The sequence below is a fragment of the Megalobrama amblycephala genome, linkage group LG6, assembly GCF_018812025.1.
Source record: "Megalobrama amblycephala isolate DHTTF-2021 linkage group LG6, ASM1881202v1, whole genome shotgun sequence".
Lineage (NCBI taxonomy): Eukaryota > Metazoa > Chordata > Actinopteri > Cypriniformes > Xenocyprididae > Megalobrama > Megalobrama amblycephala.
In genome coordinates, this window is record NC_063049.1 from 29,825,145 (window position 1) to 29,843,825 (window position 18,681).

The 18,681-nt window shown below is 38.7% G+C and overlaps 1 protein-coding gene across 9 annotated transcripts in view; it reads left to right on the plus strand.

The window, feature by feature from the left end:
- The window catches only part of dachd (dachshund d), a 126,423-nt gene that overhangs the window by 89,156 nt on the left and 18,586 nt on the right, over positions 1-18,681 (plus strand). For 5 of the 9 annotated variants that reach the window (XM_048193822.1, XM_048193823.1, XM_048193824.1 and 2 more), the window contains 3 exons: positions 1,854-2,026; positions 2,345-2,480; positions 3,740-3,874. In XM_048193822.1, the coding sequence (XP_048049779.1) occupies positions 1,854-2,026; positions 2,345-2,480; positions 3,740-3,874 (444 nt within the window). Of the gene's footprint in view, positions 1-1,853; positions 2,027-2,344; positions 2,481-3,739; positions 3,875-4,534; positions 4,688-18,681 lie in introns of all 9 variants that reach the window. The other 4 variants (XM_048193819.1, XM_048193820.1, XM_048193821.1 and 1 more) reach the window with 1 other exon arrangement.

Genomic DNA, 18,681 nt, shown 5'->3' on the forward strand with positions numbered 1-18,681 from the left:
CCTTGGTGGACCTCTTTTAGCTTGCATCATGTTTTCTTATGCTTTTCAATAGGCCATTATGGCTGAAACATCACTTAAGGATGGCGGAACATGAAAGGAGGTGGGACGGGGAGAGGGAGAGAGATTAGGCCCCTGAGAGCAGTCTGCTACTGTAAGCCCGTAGTCATTCACACACGCAGAGTTCTGCTTCGTGGAAGTCGGTCAACACAACAGACATCATTCACCGCCAGGCTGATAAAGGACACCCATTTAAATGACAAAAGCAAAGTCATATCAGACTTTAATACGTTTCTCCACTCTCTTGTAAATGTTGATTTCCTGAAATCCAGTCAGATCTTCTTGAGCAAATCACAAAGGCGCGCCGGCACTCAATCCGGCTCTCGAAAGCTTTGAAAGGTAGATACGTGCATGAATGCCTCTCTCAATTTGTTTCGACGTGGCGCTGTAAGTATCCTGCAATCACACGCTGGCGCCGTGGCAGGTTTTAATTGAGTCCGGTCCTGCGAGTGGTAATTGATTCAGACTCGGCACTCGAGGAGAGACGCCTTTACAAGGTGCTGCTTGGCCTCTCGTTCTTTTAATCTCCGCCTCCTTTTTAATGTCAGGGAATGTGTTTTCCCTGTGCATCTGCTGGTCATCTTTCTTATGGAAATGTACACTGAGGAGCGTTGACACTGAAGGGACCCCCTCCATCCTTCTTCGTTTTTTCTGATGTAGACTGTCTCACAGCCCTTGGCCACTCATATTTCGCACAAAAACAACTCACTGGATTATCCCTCTGTGTCTCCCGTTACCTTGAGCCAGGCAGGGAAGTGTGGGATGGAGCACGGGGCCGCCCGCTCGATCGGATCTACTGCGAACGCTCAAGTTTTCTTTCAAGCGCTCGAGTGGTGCCTTTGACCGCCCGAGACCGAAATTTCTCTCAGTTACTTTTGATCCTTTAGTTCAAAGTCAGGAGTGGGAGTGAGTGGGTCTTTAGTTCAGGGACACACACCAGGCTGTGACCTTATTTGTGTGCATATGTCCTTTGAAAAAGCGGGACAGCTTCCTTTCTACCCATTTAATCACTGTCTAAGAATGTAGCACAGTTCGCATTAGTTACATATATGAGTTTAACAGTACATTCACGTGTCATCCTGCAGGATCTGGTTTTCCTCATCAAAATACTTTGAATGTCTTAATTATTTCAATCCCGTGTAACTATCAAGGACTTTAAAAAATGACGTTATAAATGCACTCTGTTATACAAGTAATGGAGTTTCTGGCACAAATACTCGTAATTAGCTTGTAGGCATCTCATGATACACACTTAGTTTTAATTGGCTCATTTTTGCTCATTTTAACTAATGCCTTTCATGTTTGCCTTATTTTTCCTCAGATATTTTGAATGCATTTACTATTAATGGTGAAATATTTCCATAATTTTTCCCTTTCCCGACATAATAAAGATTAGTTTAAATCTCACAATTATTAGCTTATTATGACTGTAATCACCAGAACGCTATATATTATTAACAGCGATATGTATTATTAACAACAAAAGCGATTATTTATGTTTCTAATGACCATAATGGCTTGAAAATATGCCGCAATTATTTTTTTGTAGTCGTCAATAGCATTAATATGATACACTTTCTTATGTGATGATTATTTTTTTAATGAATATTTACTCAGTAAGCCACGCCGCTCGCACGATAGGTCACGTGTGAATAATTCATGGCGTTTCTCTTTTAAATCTTCCTCTCTTCTTCAGCAGTACGCTTTCTTTTCTGTCACACACGCATCTTCCATTTGCACACAACTTAATGCCAGAAATGATTAATTAATCAGCTACTTTCCCCTCTCATCTTCAGGCTTGGAACTGCCGTTTATGATGATGCCCCACCCCCTGATCCCTGTCAGCCTGCCTCCCGCATCCGTCACCATGGCGATGAGTCAGATGAACCACCTCAGCACCATCGCCAATATGGCCGCCGCAGCACAGGGACAGAGTGCCCCATCCCGAATGGTGACATCAGTGATTAAGGTAACCCACAGCGCCGTTCTCTCATTGTGTCGTGCACATCTCTCATCAGCCATTGGGGGAAGGTGGAGGGGGCTGGGTGGTGCGCGATCCGTGCTTTCATACAGCATTGCAGGGAACAGTCTGTCAGACAATAGCCTGGGAAAGAAAGCAAGGAAAGGATGTAGAGAAGGGGTGGGGGGGACGGTGCCTCAAAAAAAAAAGAAAGAAAGAAAAAAAAAAAGCATGGACGCTTGTGTGTCCATTAAGGTGTGTTGCTGAAAAGAGTGTGTCATGTAATGGCCGCCCTGGCTGTGTTTGTTTTTCCTGTTGGCTGTGCAGGAACGGGTCCCCGACAGTCCCTCCCCTGCCCCCTCTCTGGAAGACGGCAGGAGGCCGGGGAGCCGTCCCTCATCCCAGCGCAGCAGCAGCGTCTCCAGCTCTCCCGCGCACACGGAGAGCTCCTCCGACAGAATGCGTATGTTCACCTCATAAATCTCTCTCCCACTCTTTGTCTCTCAATTTCTCTCCCTCGTCTCTTCCAACGTCTCCGCACACCGGCGCACATGCATTCAAGAGCTACTAAATTCCGCACTAAAAATGCCTCTTGTTAAGAGCGTAGCACACGTGCATCCCTCCCCGCTTTCTGTTGTTTTCAACAGATGGCAAAGTGATATTAACTATCTTTTTTTTATCTTTAAGTTTTGCTCTGGCTCATGTTGTGCAAAGACAGACCTCAAATGTTTTCATCATTAGCTGTGTCATAAAATAAAAACAATGTCCTTAATCACTGTGAGGGCCTGTATGTATGTTTCTCGTCATCTCTGAAATATGCTACCATGTTTTATGATGTTATTCTGGAAGCGGAGTCTTAATGAGTAACTGTTTATTTTGATTAAAAACTTATTTGAGCTCCAAAAGTTACATTGAAAATCTGGGGTTTGAACCTGGAAATATGTGGTTAAATTGATTTTAAATAGAGAATTTGTGATATAAAAATAAGACATTTAGACATAAAATAAGACTCTGCTCAATTCAAAATCAAATCATTAAATGTGTGACATTGATCATGTGAGCAACTTTGTACAGATGGTCAGATGATCTTGCTTCCATTAAAGCTCAATATGCTCTTTAGATCATCACAAATCATGTGAACTTAAATCAACATAATCAGATTTTACACAAACTCGTGGAGTTCATGTAGCTCCAGCTCTCTTGTTGTTAAAGCAAAACCTATTATTTAATTAATTAAATGAAAATTATTATGTTAATAATATAATTTGTAATGAAAATGTTTTATTAAATGATAAAAATGCTAAATCATTTTCACTAGTGGTCTCAGACTTTAGGAACCCACTGAATGTTTGATATCTAGTGAATCACATGTTTTTGAGAAAAAAAAGGCCTTTTTTTATTCATTAACAGATTTTTTTTTTTTTTTTTTTTTTGACTCAAGTTCTGTCGCCTCATCTCAGATGTTATAGAGAATTGCACTGAGAATTGCACACACCAGGCAGAGTGGCAAATGTGATTTTGATTGACTGGCGCATTGATTTGGAGATGAGGTATACCACAAGTCACAAACAGTTGAAAGCCAAGGACGTATTCACCTTCTCTAGCCACTGGACGACGAGGGCACTTTTCAACTAGAATCATTATTTATCACTCGAGGTGTTTTGCGTTGTCAATTGAGAGCGTGTGGAGATGGGAATAATGTGTTTCTGTGTTCTCTCCAAGCTGTGCATCAGAATGGACTGTCGATGAACCAGGCATTACTGGGCCTGTCTCCCAGCATCTTACCCGGGCCTAAAGAGGGCGACCTGGCAACTCACGACATCGGCCATGAAGCCAAGAGAATGCACCTGGAGAAAGGTCAGAGTTCAAAACCTAAAACCAATAAAATAGCTCTATTATTTTATTTTATGGAAATATCTGTGAAACACTTTAGTGTATGATGCTGCTGTGCAAAAATCATGTTATTGTTTTCCATGATACTTTTTCATATTACACACTGTTAACCTCTCTTTTGTACCAAAAACTTGGTCAACAATGTTTGTTTGGATGGTAATGGGTTTTTTGGGCAAGTATTCTTTAAAGTAACTTGCACTATTAATTAAATAGCTTAGTATGGAAATATGGTAATCACTATAGCTAGGCATGTAGCTTGTAGAATGCTATATACATACTGTTCAAAAGTTTGGGGTCAGTATGATTTTTTTTTATTCACTCTTATATTCTTATATTCACTCTGAACAAAAATAAATTAATAAACACAGGTGGAGTGTCCATTTAAAAACTTTAAGAACACAAATTTAGACATTGATTATGATTCTCAATGCCCTTTTACTAAATTACATCCAAACAAATCTCTAGCTCTTGAGTATAAAATTGGAGGAGGCTAAACATTTGACCAATTTCTATACTTTTCAGTTTTCATTATTTACTTTGGTAATGAAAAAAATGAAGCGTACTTTCATATGCTTTGCATAAACACGAAATGATGCATATAATAGATTTGAGAATTCTCTCCAGGCAGAAGGCAGGGCTGGGGAAGTGTTGGAGAGGGTGATAATGACATTAAAACCACGGTGGAAATCACTGGGCTGCACGTCCCCTGCTGGATCTGCCCGGAGAGGAGGCGCTGTGTAGGTCTCTCCCATAGACCGAGCAAGCCTGTGAATCAAAGTAATTAGCATGATTATATGAATTTACAGGTCAGACCTTAGGTGTGATGGGCGGGGGGGTGGAGATGAGGTGTTTGTGTGGGTCTTAGGGGGATTGGTGTGTGCGGTCGATGTGTTTTGTTCAGTCTCGATCTCACGTTTCTAGTGACTGATTGTGTACTATACGAGGCCGCTGACATCTTGGCCTGTTTATGATAACATTATCACAGTACGTGTGATTCATTTTTTCCTATCGTTCCCCAATAGAGATGTGGAGATGGATCTGTCTAATCCCCCAGCATGCCACGGTTCCACCAGCCCCTTAAGATATCAATTGAGTTAGATTGGTCCTGATTCTCTCCGACCGAGTGAAAATCCACATTGTCTATTTGCATCGCTGCTGCATTATCATTCAGACGCTTGGCATGCTTAATATGTCACTCCTCTTGATTAGAATCCAAAGCTCTCTAACGTGTGCGGCAAAGGTCTCGGGCTGTGGAAAACATTTTTATAAAATAATCCATTAATGCAGAGGAGTGCAACTAAATTAGTTACCAATTTGCTGAGCATGAATTAATGAACAGAGCTTCTCCTGGCTCCCAGAGTTGTAATTTTCATAATAACCTCAGACCTTTATTTGGCAGGTTGTTTAGTTTTTTCGTTTGAAGGTTTTCATTAGTCTAATGAGGACTGTGCAAGGGCGAGCAGTCAGCACAATTTACATGAGGAAGCTATCATAATAAATGAGGCAATTTGAATAACACGCACAGGTTTATGCCGCGAGATGAGAGAGATCGTAGCGCTGGATCTGGAGGTAACCAATACATTAGACCAACTAATAACCAAAGTAATCCCAATAAAAGCCTTAAGTGAAGGGAATAAAATTAATGATAGATATATTGAACTGTAATGATATGATACATGATGCATTAGATTAATAAAATAAATGTGCCCCATTGTTAAAAAGGAGGGGCTCGTCTGGCTTGGACTGCTTTTGTTTATGGCAGCCTTTTTAATTAGGGTTGTTCATTGGATCAGTTTGTTTAGACAAATGAGATTACATTCCAATGGTTTAATGATATTTCTCCACTTGTTTGATCTTTATGGTCATGGCAGAGCATTAAATTAATGCCACGTCGTGCACTTTCTCTTCAGTGCGAAATATTACGATTGAGATGTTTACGTCACCTGTATCCAAGCAGGTTAAGGCAGCAGATGAGTTTGGGACAGTTTTTGTGTCTTGTGCATTTAGAATATCACTTCACATTTAAGCAGTGTCGCCCGAGCAAGAGTGCTGTTGTGATGATGGATCCGCACAATCGTGTGATATTTCCTCAGTAAACAAGAAGTTAATTTTTAAATGAATGTTCCTGTTCCTAAATGAATCAGGAATTAATTAATCTGTTCGAGTAAATGATTCAGTGACTCGCACAACAGTTCAATAAACAAGAAGTTAATGTTAAGTAGCTTAAATTTTAGACACAATTTTGCCAGTTACTTTCTGTATTTTTGTTATGAAACTAGTTCCCAACAAAGCCAAAGCAGAATCGTTGTGTGTTTCCAAGCAACACAGAATAGCGGTGTTTTGTTCCTAAACGTATCAGGAATGAATGAATCTGTTTGAGTAAATGATTCAGCGACTCGCTCATAAACTCGCTTGTTTTGTTCCCGAATGAATCAATGTATTTTGCATGAATTAGTTTAATTAATGATTCAGTAATACAGACAGTAACCTGTTTCGATCCAGAGTAATTAGCTGTTTTGAACAAATCGGTTGACTGAATGATTCAATGACTTACTTCATTACTGAATAAATCAGTGTTTTTAGAAATATCTGTTGTGTATAGACAATATCATAAAGACAATGAAGACTTCAATGCTATCACTCTCAGTTAATAAACAAAAAAGTTCTACAAAATAATACATCATTACTGTATGGTGTCCTTCATCTCTGTCATGTTTTGACAGCATATCTGTGCAAGTAGAATTTTAGACCACATTAAGTAGAGCTTTACCTTGAAGTGAAGCAAAAAAGCAAACAGTTTGCTCACATTTATTATAAAGTCTGGACTAATTGAATTGCTTCACAAAGGGAATCTGTCAGAATTGTTTTTGACAAGCCTCGCTCTTGTGAAACAGCAGGTAGTTGACAAACAAGGAAATTTGAAAGGCTCTAAAGCCTTTGGCAGTAAACTCATTTTGGACATCAAACATTTAACATGGTTCCTCTCCTTGGGGGAGCCGCTTGTGAATATATCCACATATGGGCGGGAGTTGTAGCTAAGAGCCGCACAATAACAACACTAGAAGAGTAATTTATGGGATAATAACTGCAAACAGTTTCTCTTGCCCAAAGGAATGGTAGAGGTTTATTTTTACCAAATGAGAGCAACTCTCATATAAATTATTCCTGCATTATTGATCATAACAGATGAGTCGTATATGATGACATTGATGTAATGTTGATGCCGCATGGCATGTTTAGTTATGTAAAATTTGATTTGTGTAAAGGACGTTCATATTGTAAAAATGCACAAACACTTTTTCTAGTACTTTTTTGTACCACATTTTTTAAAATGCTTCAAATTGTCCTAAGTACTGAAAAAAGGGGGGAAATGATCACGTCTGGTCACAAAATAATACATAAAGCATCACTTCTGATTGAGTATTGCTACAAATAATCGTGATGTCTTCATTTTACAAGTGTATATATGATTATTACCCTTTCCCCCTTTCGTAGTTACCACAGTATTCAAATACGTAAATGACCACATCCTCATCACAAGCATATTGTGTGACTTTGAAGAAACATTGTACCGTCACCGAGTCTCTCTATTGACAGTATATCATGACTTCGGTTATGCGAGTGATTGATGCATACACCCCCTCCTCTGAATTCAGCATTAAATGTGCGTGGAATAATCGGATCTGATTTGGCCAAACAGACAAGCGCAGAGATGCAGTCATATGAATAATGGAGCATGGCAGCCGTAGTATCACTCCGATAATTTGCCAGCTGGTCAGTGAATGGCAAAGCATGTGTTAGCCATTATATGATTTCATCATAAAATACCTCATCCCCGAGAACATCAAAAGATGCGAAAATAAAAGTTTGTTGCTTTTAAAAACTCAAATCAAAGAGAAAAATTGAATCGTTAAAAAAAGTGGTGTACAAAAACCATGCTTTTATACTTTTAAGGTTAGTCTGACTGCATGACCACATTGCATTTGTGTATTGTAACTTGCAGATGGACTAACGTTATAAGATCTTGGATTTTCAAGTTTCACGACATTAAATTTGATAGACATGAAGGGAGTGGGGAAATCTATTGTGATTTTTTTTATTTTTATTTTTTTATTTTTTATTTTTTTTTGTATCTGGCAGAATTAGATATTATTCTTTCAGTGCAAGAATGAAAACTCATTAGATTGCTTTGCTGATGTAATTGTCTTCACAGACCCCAAGGACAGAGGCTTTATTTCATTTAGAGTGTAACGCTTGAGAAATAATCTGGCTAATTTCACTTAGCGTACTGCAGGAAATTGTACAAATCCGGTGGACCTTTTGAACAAAGTAAACATTATGATGTTTGATTCATGCTGTATCATATAGCATGATTATGAAAAGAAGGATGTTTTCCACTTTAGTAGTCTGTAAATTCAAAAATGAACAGGAAGTTACTTGTATGGAAGACTCTTTCTGCCTCACAGTAAAAATAAATAAAACTGTAACACAAGTTTTAAGATAAAGTCAAGATTGTTAGATATGAAGTCCCAATTGAAAGAAGTCACAAACTTTTGATCACGTATTTAGATTTCTTGTAATGCCTTACACTGATTTCCATTTGATCATTAGGTTTGTTGGAGAAAGAAACCAGAAACCAAAACTACTGAGCGAGGAATACAGTTGTTAGTTTAGAAATGTTTCTGGTCCAGCAGTTTTATGACCACCATCTTGCATCGTTATAGAGACATTGGTTTTTGCTTAGCAAACATGTTACTATACAACACACCTCCGGTTCTTTAACTCCATGTCTGATCATGGTAAACTTGCGCACTCTCCTTTCATCAGACACACTTGCTTTCCAAGCATGTTTTCTATCGTCTTTTTAAGTGTCCTTGCGGTTCTGGCTTCAAAAGTGAAACGGACTGAGGCTTGTGCTGACTCGGCCGACTTTTCCTAAGACAAAAGGCTGGATCATTAGCCATGGGGATCTGAAATGTGACTTGGCAGACAATCACGGTGTATGATCAAACAACTTGTCAGTGTGTTCTGTCGAAATGAAGGGGTGCAAAAAGAAAGAAAAAAAATCATTCAATAGAGGATCAATCAAGTTTGTGAGCAGCGAAACAAATAGTGCTGATGATGCAAACGTGGGCCGTCCCTCCAGGACACGGCGCTTCATTTGGATATTTGTTCTCCCTCATGAATGTTCCATTACGTGATACCATGGACTGCTAATCACATTTCACAAGAAAGACAGTGCTTTTAGGAATGTTGAAAAGCGAGTGGTTCTTTCTAATCTTTGAAATGCCTTAAAAGTGACAGAATGCTTTCTCCTGCCAAGATGTAAGGCTTAGATAGAGAGATAAATATGCTGTGGTCAGCTAAGAGTATCTCACAAGCAGAGAGGCAAATTTAATAATGTATTATCATTCACTAGAGAAGGTGAAATCTCCTTGTCCATCACAACACGCCAGGGCCGTTTTATGTTACCCTTCATTTCAAAGGGAGCAGTGTGCTGCAGAGACACCTGCTCTGATAAAAAGGAAAGATGCAGCTCTTGGCCTAGAGGGTTAGGGCTTCGCTTTTTGATTGCAATGGAAGTTCCACCGTTTTCCTTTCTCCCAGTTTGCAAGTGAGTTTCTTTTTGTTTTTGCACTACAAGGGCAATTAGAATGAACGTGGTTCATTGTGCAGCATGGACAGTCTCTTTGTGAATTCTAAGGACATATCCGAGCATCTGCCCTTAACGGTATGCACACTGCTGTGAACATATTTATCATTTGCTTGCCCTTGGACAGACGAAATGTAACAATTAGCAATGCCGTTTATGCTAATTTGCGATTCAAGATGCAAAAAGCTTAAGAACAACTGTTGTGTTAAGGTAAGGCTGACCCAGACGTCCTAGACATAACAATTAAATACCTCAAAGGTCATTGTTTTCTGTGCACGTCTTTGTTTTGTAAACATCATGTTCTCAGGCTGATTTACCAGACGTAACAATTAAAAAAGATGTTTTACTGACATAAAACACAGATTTCGCTTTGTACATCTGTCACAAATCTTGTTAAAGGGATGGTTCACCCCAAAATGAAAATTCGTTTTTTTTTATTGTTTGGACCCCATTGACTTCCAAAACATCCTTCTCCTGTATTCTGCAGAAGAAAAGCTAGCATACTGGTTTGGAACGGCACAAGGTTGAGTAAATGTTATAAATTCATTTTTGGGTGAAATATCCCTTTAATGTAATATCGGAGCAGTTACACAGTAATGCAGCTCTCTTATTAAGCTGCTGAGTTTAGGGCAAAGTGTGTCAAATTTTACAATTTCACTGTTCCGTAATTATCAACGGATACTTAGGGCTGTTATATCCTTTCACTGTGAACAAAATCGTTCCTAATAAAAGAGAATAGGGGGTGGAGAAAAACTGCGGGAGGACTAATTCTCTTCTGTCTTGCAGCATTTGAAAGCTTGCTTAAGTGTTCCAGTCACCTTGACTTTGCAGCCACAGGCCCGGAGATGCTGTTGCTTATCCCGCCTAACCCCGGCCTGTCAATTAGGTGTTTAAAAATTAATCTCTTTAACTGGAAATACCATGCCAGCTTTCTTCCATCTGTAAATGGAGTGTTATTAATTCAAGCTGCGCAAAGCCAGTGTTATGAATAATGTTATCAAAACAGATTTCCACACGTTTAACACATCACCCGCTTTTAAAAATCCTAAGTATTTTTTTATAGCTGTGAACCAGACGCAAATGGATTTGCATCCATTTTCCTCTGCTCACGAGGGCATGAGAGACACAGAGAGAGGGCGTCAGATGGGGGGCTCCTAAGCTCTGCTTTTTAAAAAGTTTACATTTACATTTCTTTTTGTCTTTCATCTTCAGTCTCCAAAGCGGCTCAGTACATAGAGCCTGGATTAGTGCCAGAGTCGATTGTCGCCCCAAACATCCTCATTCCCTGTAGGATTGCTGCGAATCACATTAATATGTCCGCCCGTCTTCGACGGAACGCACTCCACTGTGATCAGACCACAGACTATCTTCCGTTTCTCAGTGTTCGAGTGCTTGTTCTATCAAAGCGTTTTGATTATGTCGGGTTTTTTACTCCTTGTTTGAATTTCTAATGTCATTGTGTGTAAAATGTGCAAGGCATTTACATATTGGCACCGAAACACATTTGTTTCTGTGTAAAGACAGCGATGTGCGCGTTCATAAAAGATGTAGAAAATTCAACCAGATGTGAGCTGAGGGCAATTCCAGTTAACACAAATAAAAGATGTCCACACAGTCCCATCTCTAGAGATGATTAGCACTAGATTGCGCAGGAGGCTTCCAGAGTGTGATTGTAGTAATCTAGCTTTCAGGTGTGCACCAGTAAGCATTCAATGATCAATAAATGGACTCAATCTGGGCTGATTACTCCTGTAATGCATGCTAAATATACCCCCCCCCCCCCCCTTCATCCCCCAAAAATTTGGATTCTAGACTGCAACATGTTTGATTTAGACCTTAGAGATCATCACCCCCCACATAGACCGTAAACAAGACCCTCCACTACATACTGCATATATTTGCTTTTCAAAGGCAATTAATTCAAAGACCTTTGAGAACATTAGTTACTCATCCTTCTTTACCTTTATTAATCGGGTTATGCAACCCTCTCTCGCCAATGCTTCATTCACCACTGAGGAGTGTCTGTTTACGGCAATGATGGTTGTCATTGTATGCCGAATTCGGCCTTTCTGTAGGACGCTCACTTGAAGAAACAAAAGTAGTGGAGGAGCTTTTTTATGCAGTCATCACAGGCAGTCAAGCCTTTAATCCTCAGCGGTCCAATAATGACATCCCCTCTGCATTTATTACATGGAGGAGCATGGAAAAACGCTGACTTTGAACAAATGAACACTCTGACCTTTATGCAATAAATATGACACGGGCCGTATAAAAGGACAAGATATCTTCTTCTGCTGGGGTTTGCATCAGAAACTCTTTGCCTTGTTTGTGACAGTACTGCATATGAAATTGCAAAGCATCAATATGTGCAAAACAAAAGAAAATATTTAGAAAAATTTTATTTTTGTTCACAATTAAAGTCAATGGAGTTCAATGTTGTTTTGGACCCCATTGATATTAATTGTTTAGACAAAAACAGTCAAAGCATGTATCGAAAAGTTTTGTGTGTGTTTCACAGAAGACAGTCTGTATATAGGTTTGGATCGAGGGGGTGATTAAATGATTATAGAATGCTTTTTTGGGTGAACTGTCCTTAGTTTAAGAAGACTTTTTCCATGAATTAGAAAATATGACAGAATCAACATAATTAAGAACGGTGTAAACAATGCAATAATAATGCAATCAAACAGTGTAGCCATATTAATGCCCCAGTGCATGCTGGGAAGAGGGCAAATGGGATTGAACCACAAAACCACAGGTGTATTTGGACTAAGAATAAAATGCATTATCCGACTCACCTGTTATGTTGGTTCGAAGTATATAATGATAGAAACGCTGCATTCAAACTTGTGTTGCTAAAGACCGTAAGTTGTTAGATCTTTAACCCATTTGTGCCCAAATTTTTTTAAATGGTTTCATGCATATAGTCCTGTTAATAGTGTCCTATGTGAACATGTTCTGCATTTATTTTCCCCAGGTTTTTGTTTTTTTTCTTAAAAAACGTGTTTGAATGTGCAGCAACTATAGTTGCCGGTGGGCAAATATGTTGTATGTACCCCTCAATGTAAAATTTGAATAGGAGGATAACATTTATGCATCTAACTCAAAATAACTGCTTTCAACAGATCAACAGATCAATCAAAGTCGAAGAACAATCGATACAAACACAAAAAAGCTGCATCTAGCTTATAATTTCTTGAATATGAAAACGCAACAAACAACAAATCTGTTTGATTTAAAGTGGTGGAACATAGTGCAGAACAAAGTGCAGCCATTAAGTTGCTCTAACAGAGCATTGTGAATTAAAATGTTAAATTACATTGTTCATTAGAAAAAATTACATCTATATGTGACCCTGGACCACAAACCCAGTTATAAGTTGCATGGGTATATTTGTAGCAATAGCCAACAATACATTGTATGGGTCAAAATTACAGATTTTTTTTTCTTTAATGCCAAAAATCATTAGGATATTAAGTAAAGATCATGTTCAATTAAGATATTTTGTAATTTTTCTACTGTAAATATATAAAAAATTCTTTTTGTGAGTGGATATACATTGTTAAGGACTTCATTTGGTCAACTTTAAGGCAATATTCTCAATATTTCGATTTTTTTTTTGGCACCTTCAGATTCCAGATTTTCTAATAGTCGAGTCTCGGCCAAATGTCCTATCCTAACAAACCATTCATCAATGGAAAGCTTATATATACTCAGCTTTCAGATGATGTATAAATCTTTATTTAAAAAAATTGACCCTTATGACTGGTTTTGTAGTCCAGGGTCACATATAACAAACAAACAAAAAAAATAAATTAATTAAAAATAAATTAATTAACAAATAACAATAAATAATATATAACAATAGAAAATATTATGAAAGCAAAAAGCACTAAACAAGACCAATAACCTTGATTTATTAACCCATTGAACACAGTATACCCCATTTCCCCATGATATATGTACTTACAAGTCATTTGCCCACCGGCAAGTATAGTTGCCGCTTGGACTTTTAACTAAGTATACAAAAAACTATAGATCTCTTGTAAAATTTGTCTTGTTTGGATGATTCTAGAGACCCTCATGATTACGTAGATATATATATGTCAACAAAAAATTCCTAATATTAGCATGAAAATTACTTTTCTTTGGGAAGGTTTGCCTTCTCTATGCTTCCGGGAAGTAGGGGTAGGAAGTTGACAGCCTCATGTCACAGGAAGGAAGTGAAGGCTTTTTTTTTTGTTCTTGAAATCCTTTATTTGGATGTTTTCTTGTATGTCATTGAAAAATAAAGCATGGAAAACATCTAGAAAAAAACTTACAAAAGGAAAATGACAACCATACACTGCAGCAACTATAGTTGCCGGTGGGCTAAAATGGGTTAAAGTAGGAAGTAATCCAAAAATTACCAAAGTCTTTTTTTTTTTCATTATTTATTTGATCTAACAATCATTTTATGCTCTGTGCATGTCGCTTACAATCTTAACAGTTTGTGGTTTAATAGCCTGCTGTAGTTAGTTGCAGTCCTGTAGGTGAACTGCTCACCATAAAGGCTGCTTTTGTTTTTATCCCTGACCGTGTGCGACAGTTAAGGATTTATGAAGATTTCCACCCCTTCGCCTGCCCATCTGTGCGGCTGTCTTCAGCGTGGCCTTGAGAATATGTTTCAATTTATTAAGCCAAACCAAAGGACTCATTATTTCAGAAGAGGGGCGCGGAGTGACACACAGAATTGGTTATTAATGGAAAGTCTCTGCCACAGGGCAGTTGAAATTTAATGATATCCTACAAGAAAATATGATGGTGTCACTTTCCCAAAAGTCATGCGAAATGTCAGCGTTTTAAGGTCCCGACGCTAATTTTATGCCCGTGCACAGTAATGTTTGGGAGCGCGTTTAGGAAACACGGCCCAGTGCCTGTGCTGATTATCCCCCTCACCTTCCTTGTGCTCTCAAATGGGTTTGTGCAGCAAGCGATTTAATCTCTAAGTGTAGGGAACATTAGTGGAGAGAGAGAGAGAGAGAGAGAGAGAGAGAGAGAAACACCACAGTGCATTTCTCAGAGATAAGGCTTTCCAAGCCAAATGTTACCTGTTAATCCAGGGCCGACCGACTCCAGCACTTGACTTTGACTCTCAGCAGGAATTTGGTAATGGCTAATTTTCATCTCGGAATTAAAGAGCAGAAAAGAGCAAAGCCAAGTGGGTGTGAGCAGGGTTAGCGGTTCTGCGGTAGATAGCTGGAACAATCCCGTAACACGTATGTATCCACCATGCCCATATGCACAACATATGCACCTTTAAGTCATTCTAAAGGAATTTTCCCACTACGGATCACAGCACACATTTCCCACTGTGGTCTGCATGTGTACACATGCTGTAAAGGTAGAATTGCTTTCCCTTTCAATGCTTTTGGTTTTCTTTCTTGTTTTTCTGTTTTGTTTTGTACCCTAGTTACAGTGCTTGCAAGGCAGTGATGTATTGATATTCTTCAAACATCTGGTTTAGGGGATTGTTTTCTGTTAAGGGTCATTTGCACATAACCAAAGCTTTAAAGCTTAGCTAAAAATTGGATATTTTTCTCTTGCTGCCTTGTAAGCGCTGACATTTCCTTCAGGGAATGCGGATCTAGCTGTGCTATCTACCTATCTATCTATCTAGTCCGTCCGTCCATCCATCCATCCATCCATCCTATTTGACACCTCAATTCAAATTCAGTTTAAATTCGTCATAATATTTGCATACTAAGCTGTTTTAAGTCTCTTCTTTCTTATGCATTATTTTTATTCATACTGCATATTACAATAAATCTCTCTACCTTTCTCTAACATTTGTAATTATTTATTTTTTTGTTAAAGGGTTAGTTCACCCAAAAATTAAAATTCTGTCATTAATTACTCACCCTCACCCAGTGATTCAACCTTAATGTTATGAAGTGACGAGAACACTTTTTGTGTACCAAAAAAACAAAATAACGACTTTATTCAACAATATCTAGTGATGCGATTTCAAAACACTGCTTCATGAAGCTTCGAAGTTTTACAAATCTTTTGTTTCGAATCAGTAGTTCGGAGCATGTATCGAACTGCCAAAGTCACGTCGTAGTTACGTCATAAGTGTTTCGAAAAGTTTCGAAATTTTAATGGTTCACCACGTGAACTTGCCGTGACTTTGGCAGTTAAGTCGTTATTTTGTTTTTTTGTGGAGCACAAAAAGAATTATTTTTGCTTCATAACATTAAGATTGAACCACTGTATGTGAGTAACATGAGGGTGAGTAATTAATGACAGAATTTTCATTTTTGGTTGAACTAACCCTTTAAGTTCTTTTATTTTTGCCATTTTTTTTATAGGATAGCAAGAGTACACAAATATCCTTGGTTCTCCTATATTTAATCATCATTCTGTTTTAGAGTTAGTGATACTTTTACATTTTAAAAAGCTTCTTCAAACTGAGCAGTAAGGAAATGGGCTGCAGGTGGACACTGACACTTTAAACATAGGCGTATAAGCTTTGGGTTAGGTCATTAAAAACAGTTTGCTGTTGAAATATTTAATGGAATGCAGAAGAGAGAGTAGATGATGCAGTTTTAAAGATTAGCCTCTGTGTAATGCACTGTTGTCTCCATTTATGAGACTGAAAGGTCATAAGCACTCCCCTGGAAGGAGGCAACTTCTTCAGCCCCATTGGCAGGTCAAATAAAATGTAATTGTCTGCTGTAGGTAGCGGCAGCCTTTGCGGAGAGGGGAACTGACATCCTCCACGTTTTAAACATTCAATTCTCCTGCTGCGAGGAACACAGGTTTGCAAGGACACAGGCTTCACCTGTCAATATATCACAGTGACTGGCTAGCCAAATGCTGCAATGCTTTTCCCTTCTCTCTCTCTTTCTCTCCCTCCTCCGGCTCAGTGCCTTCATTGGAGAAATCAGCTGAAAGGTCCGCTGGGACCTCAATTCAAACACTGCAACTTGCAACATATGGCACATTTTCAGCTCCCAAGGTCAATTAAAGCTATTTATTGAGAGAATGTTGCTAAATTTCCCAAGGTTTCCACTCAATTCATCGCAGAGTGCCTTGTCTATCATATTAAAAATCAGTTGAGTGGTTTACACTCTCCTTGTCGTGACTTTCCATCAAAGATATCGAAGGCTTTTGAGAGTGGTTTGAGACATTTTATCTTCTCTTATCGCAAACATCTCTTTTCGCTCTCCCCTTTTCCTTAGCACAGCTCACAATACAAATCTAATAACATGTAAATTGGAGATAAGCCCAGATCCCTCCAAGTGATATTTTTTTTACATTCATAGTTTGTCAAGTTGATTTCTGAGCCCCTGTTTTAGCAGCACAACACATAAGGACTGAGAGAATTAACAGGAAAGGTGATTTATCATTGCTACCACACTGTCAAGGACTCCCACTGCTGCCACGGGAGGGAGGGACAGTGTGCGTATGTGTGTGTGTGTGTGTGTGTGTGTGCGCGAATGTTTACGTGTGATTGTGAGTATGTGCGTTGTTTTAAATTATGGCATTTCATTCCAAATGCGTCGTATTTACAGCGTCCCATTTTTATTTGCGGCTCCTATTATCCAGCGAAACAGTTGCGCATGAAATGTTATTTGTGACATGGCTGACCTAAAAGGATTTCATAAGGATTTCATTTTTGAGGCAGAAAGCTGCAAACGGACCTGTCACAGCTGCTGCTGGCAGCCCCGGTGGAGAAATATCACCTGGAAAACACAGCTCTCTCCTTCGCTCTCTTCATCATGCTGGCGTCTGGCACTGTAATTAAGTCCAAGTCAATGATTCTGGACCAATGGCAGGAAATAAACAGCTAAAGCTTGGCCAAAATGGAGTGCTCGAAACAAGAGAATGCTCACAAACACAATTGCGCTCAAGTGTGGCAAATGTAAATGGAGAATGACCAAAAAAATGGCAAATTTCGGTTATTTGAGAGCTGAATTGGTCATTTGAGATGAAATGTGCTGTTTGTTTTCTAATGCATGACAGATTGTTTCCTAGTAACAAAGCAATATGAACCACCCTGTGATCCAGCATTGTGTTTGCGGCGAGGTCCTGCTGAGTCTAAAGCAGAAGTTGGTTTAAGCAATGATGTATTATTAATGCCAACACCAAATCCAGGACTACGGTGGCTGCAAACCAAATACAAGCTTCTGACATCCAATTCTCCTCTATTGTTTCTCATTTGCTGATTCGCTACATGTTTGGCATCCAAAGAATCAGAGCCATAAATGAGACAAAGAGAAGAAAACATACTGTGTATACACAGTACTGTATATTCTGTGATGTAGCAGTTACTTAAAATGAATATAATTCACTCTGTTTACACGATCTGTTAATGCTTGCACAAAACCATGCCATCGAACAGCATTAAAACATTGTTTTCTTTAATTATCTTTTGCATTTGATTACAAGCAAATGCAAATCCATCATTCGACCGCCCATTGTCGGTAATGAACCGGAGTGAAATGCTAGTTAAATTGGGGAGAGATTGGAGGAGACCCTCCATGGATTCCCAGCACTCCTCTTGGCCTTTCTTCCGTCCAAGAATTTCGAATCGTAAAGTCTTAATAGTGGCGGCTGATATTCAACTGTTGGTTGGCTGAATGTTTCCAGGGCATTTGCAGATGCTCGGAATAATCTCTTATGTTTTGCTGCAATCTGCTGCGGAGATGGTTGAAATAAATACTTTAAACTAATTAATGTAGGACCAGCTGTTACCAAGCTTTGGCTGGCGTTAGTGAATGCTGATGGCAGAAGAGGGGCTCCTCGAGTCGTGCCGTGTTTGTGCATGATTTAGGGAGTCATATAAACATTAATTCTGAATAAGAGCCTGATTCTGGGGTTTGATACTTCAACTGAAATGCATGAGAAATACAATTCTAGGCTTTTAAATGACTAGTAATGATCATAATACACCTTTATAATCACTTGTATTATCTTGTAAATATAATATAATATAAAAAATATTGCATAGTTTAATCAAACACTCACCCTAAATTAATAAACCATTATGTATAGTTTAATTAAATATGAGGTATATAAAAACAATGATTTTTTTTTTTTTTTACAGATTTTCTCATTTAGATTTTATCTAAAT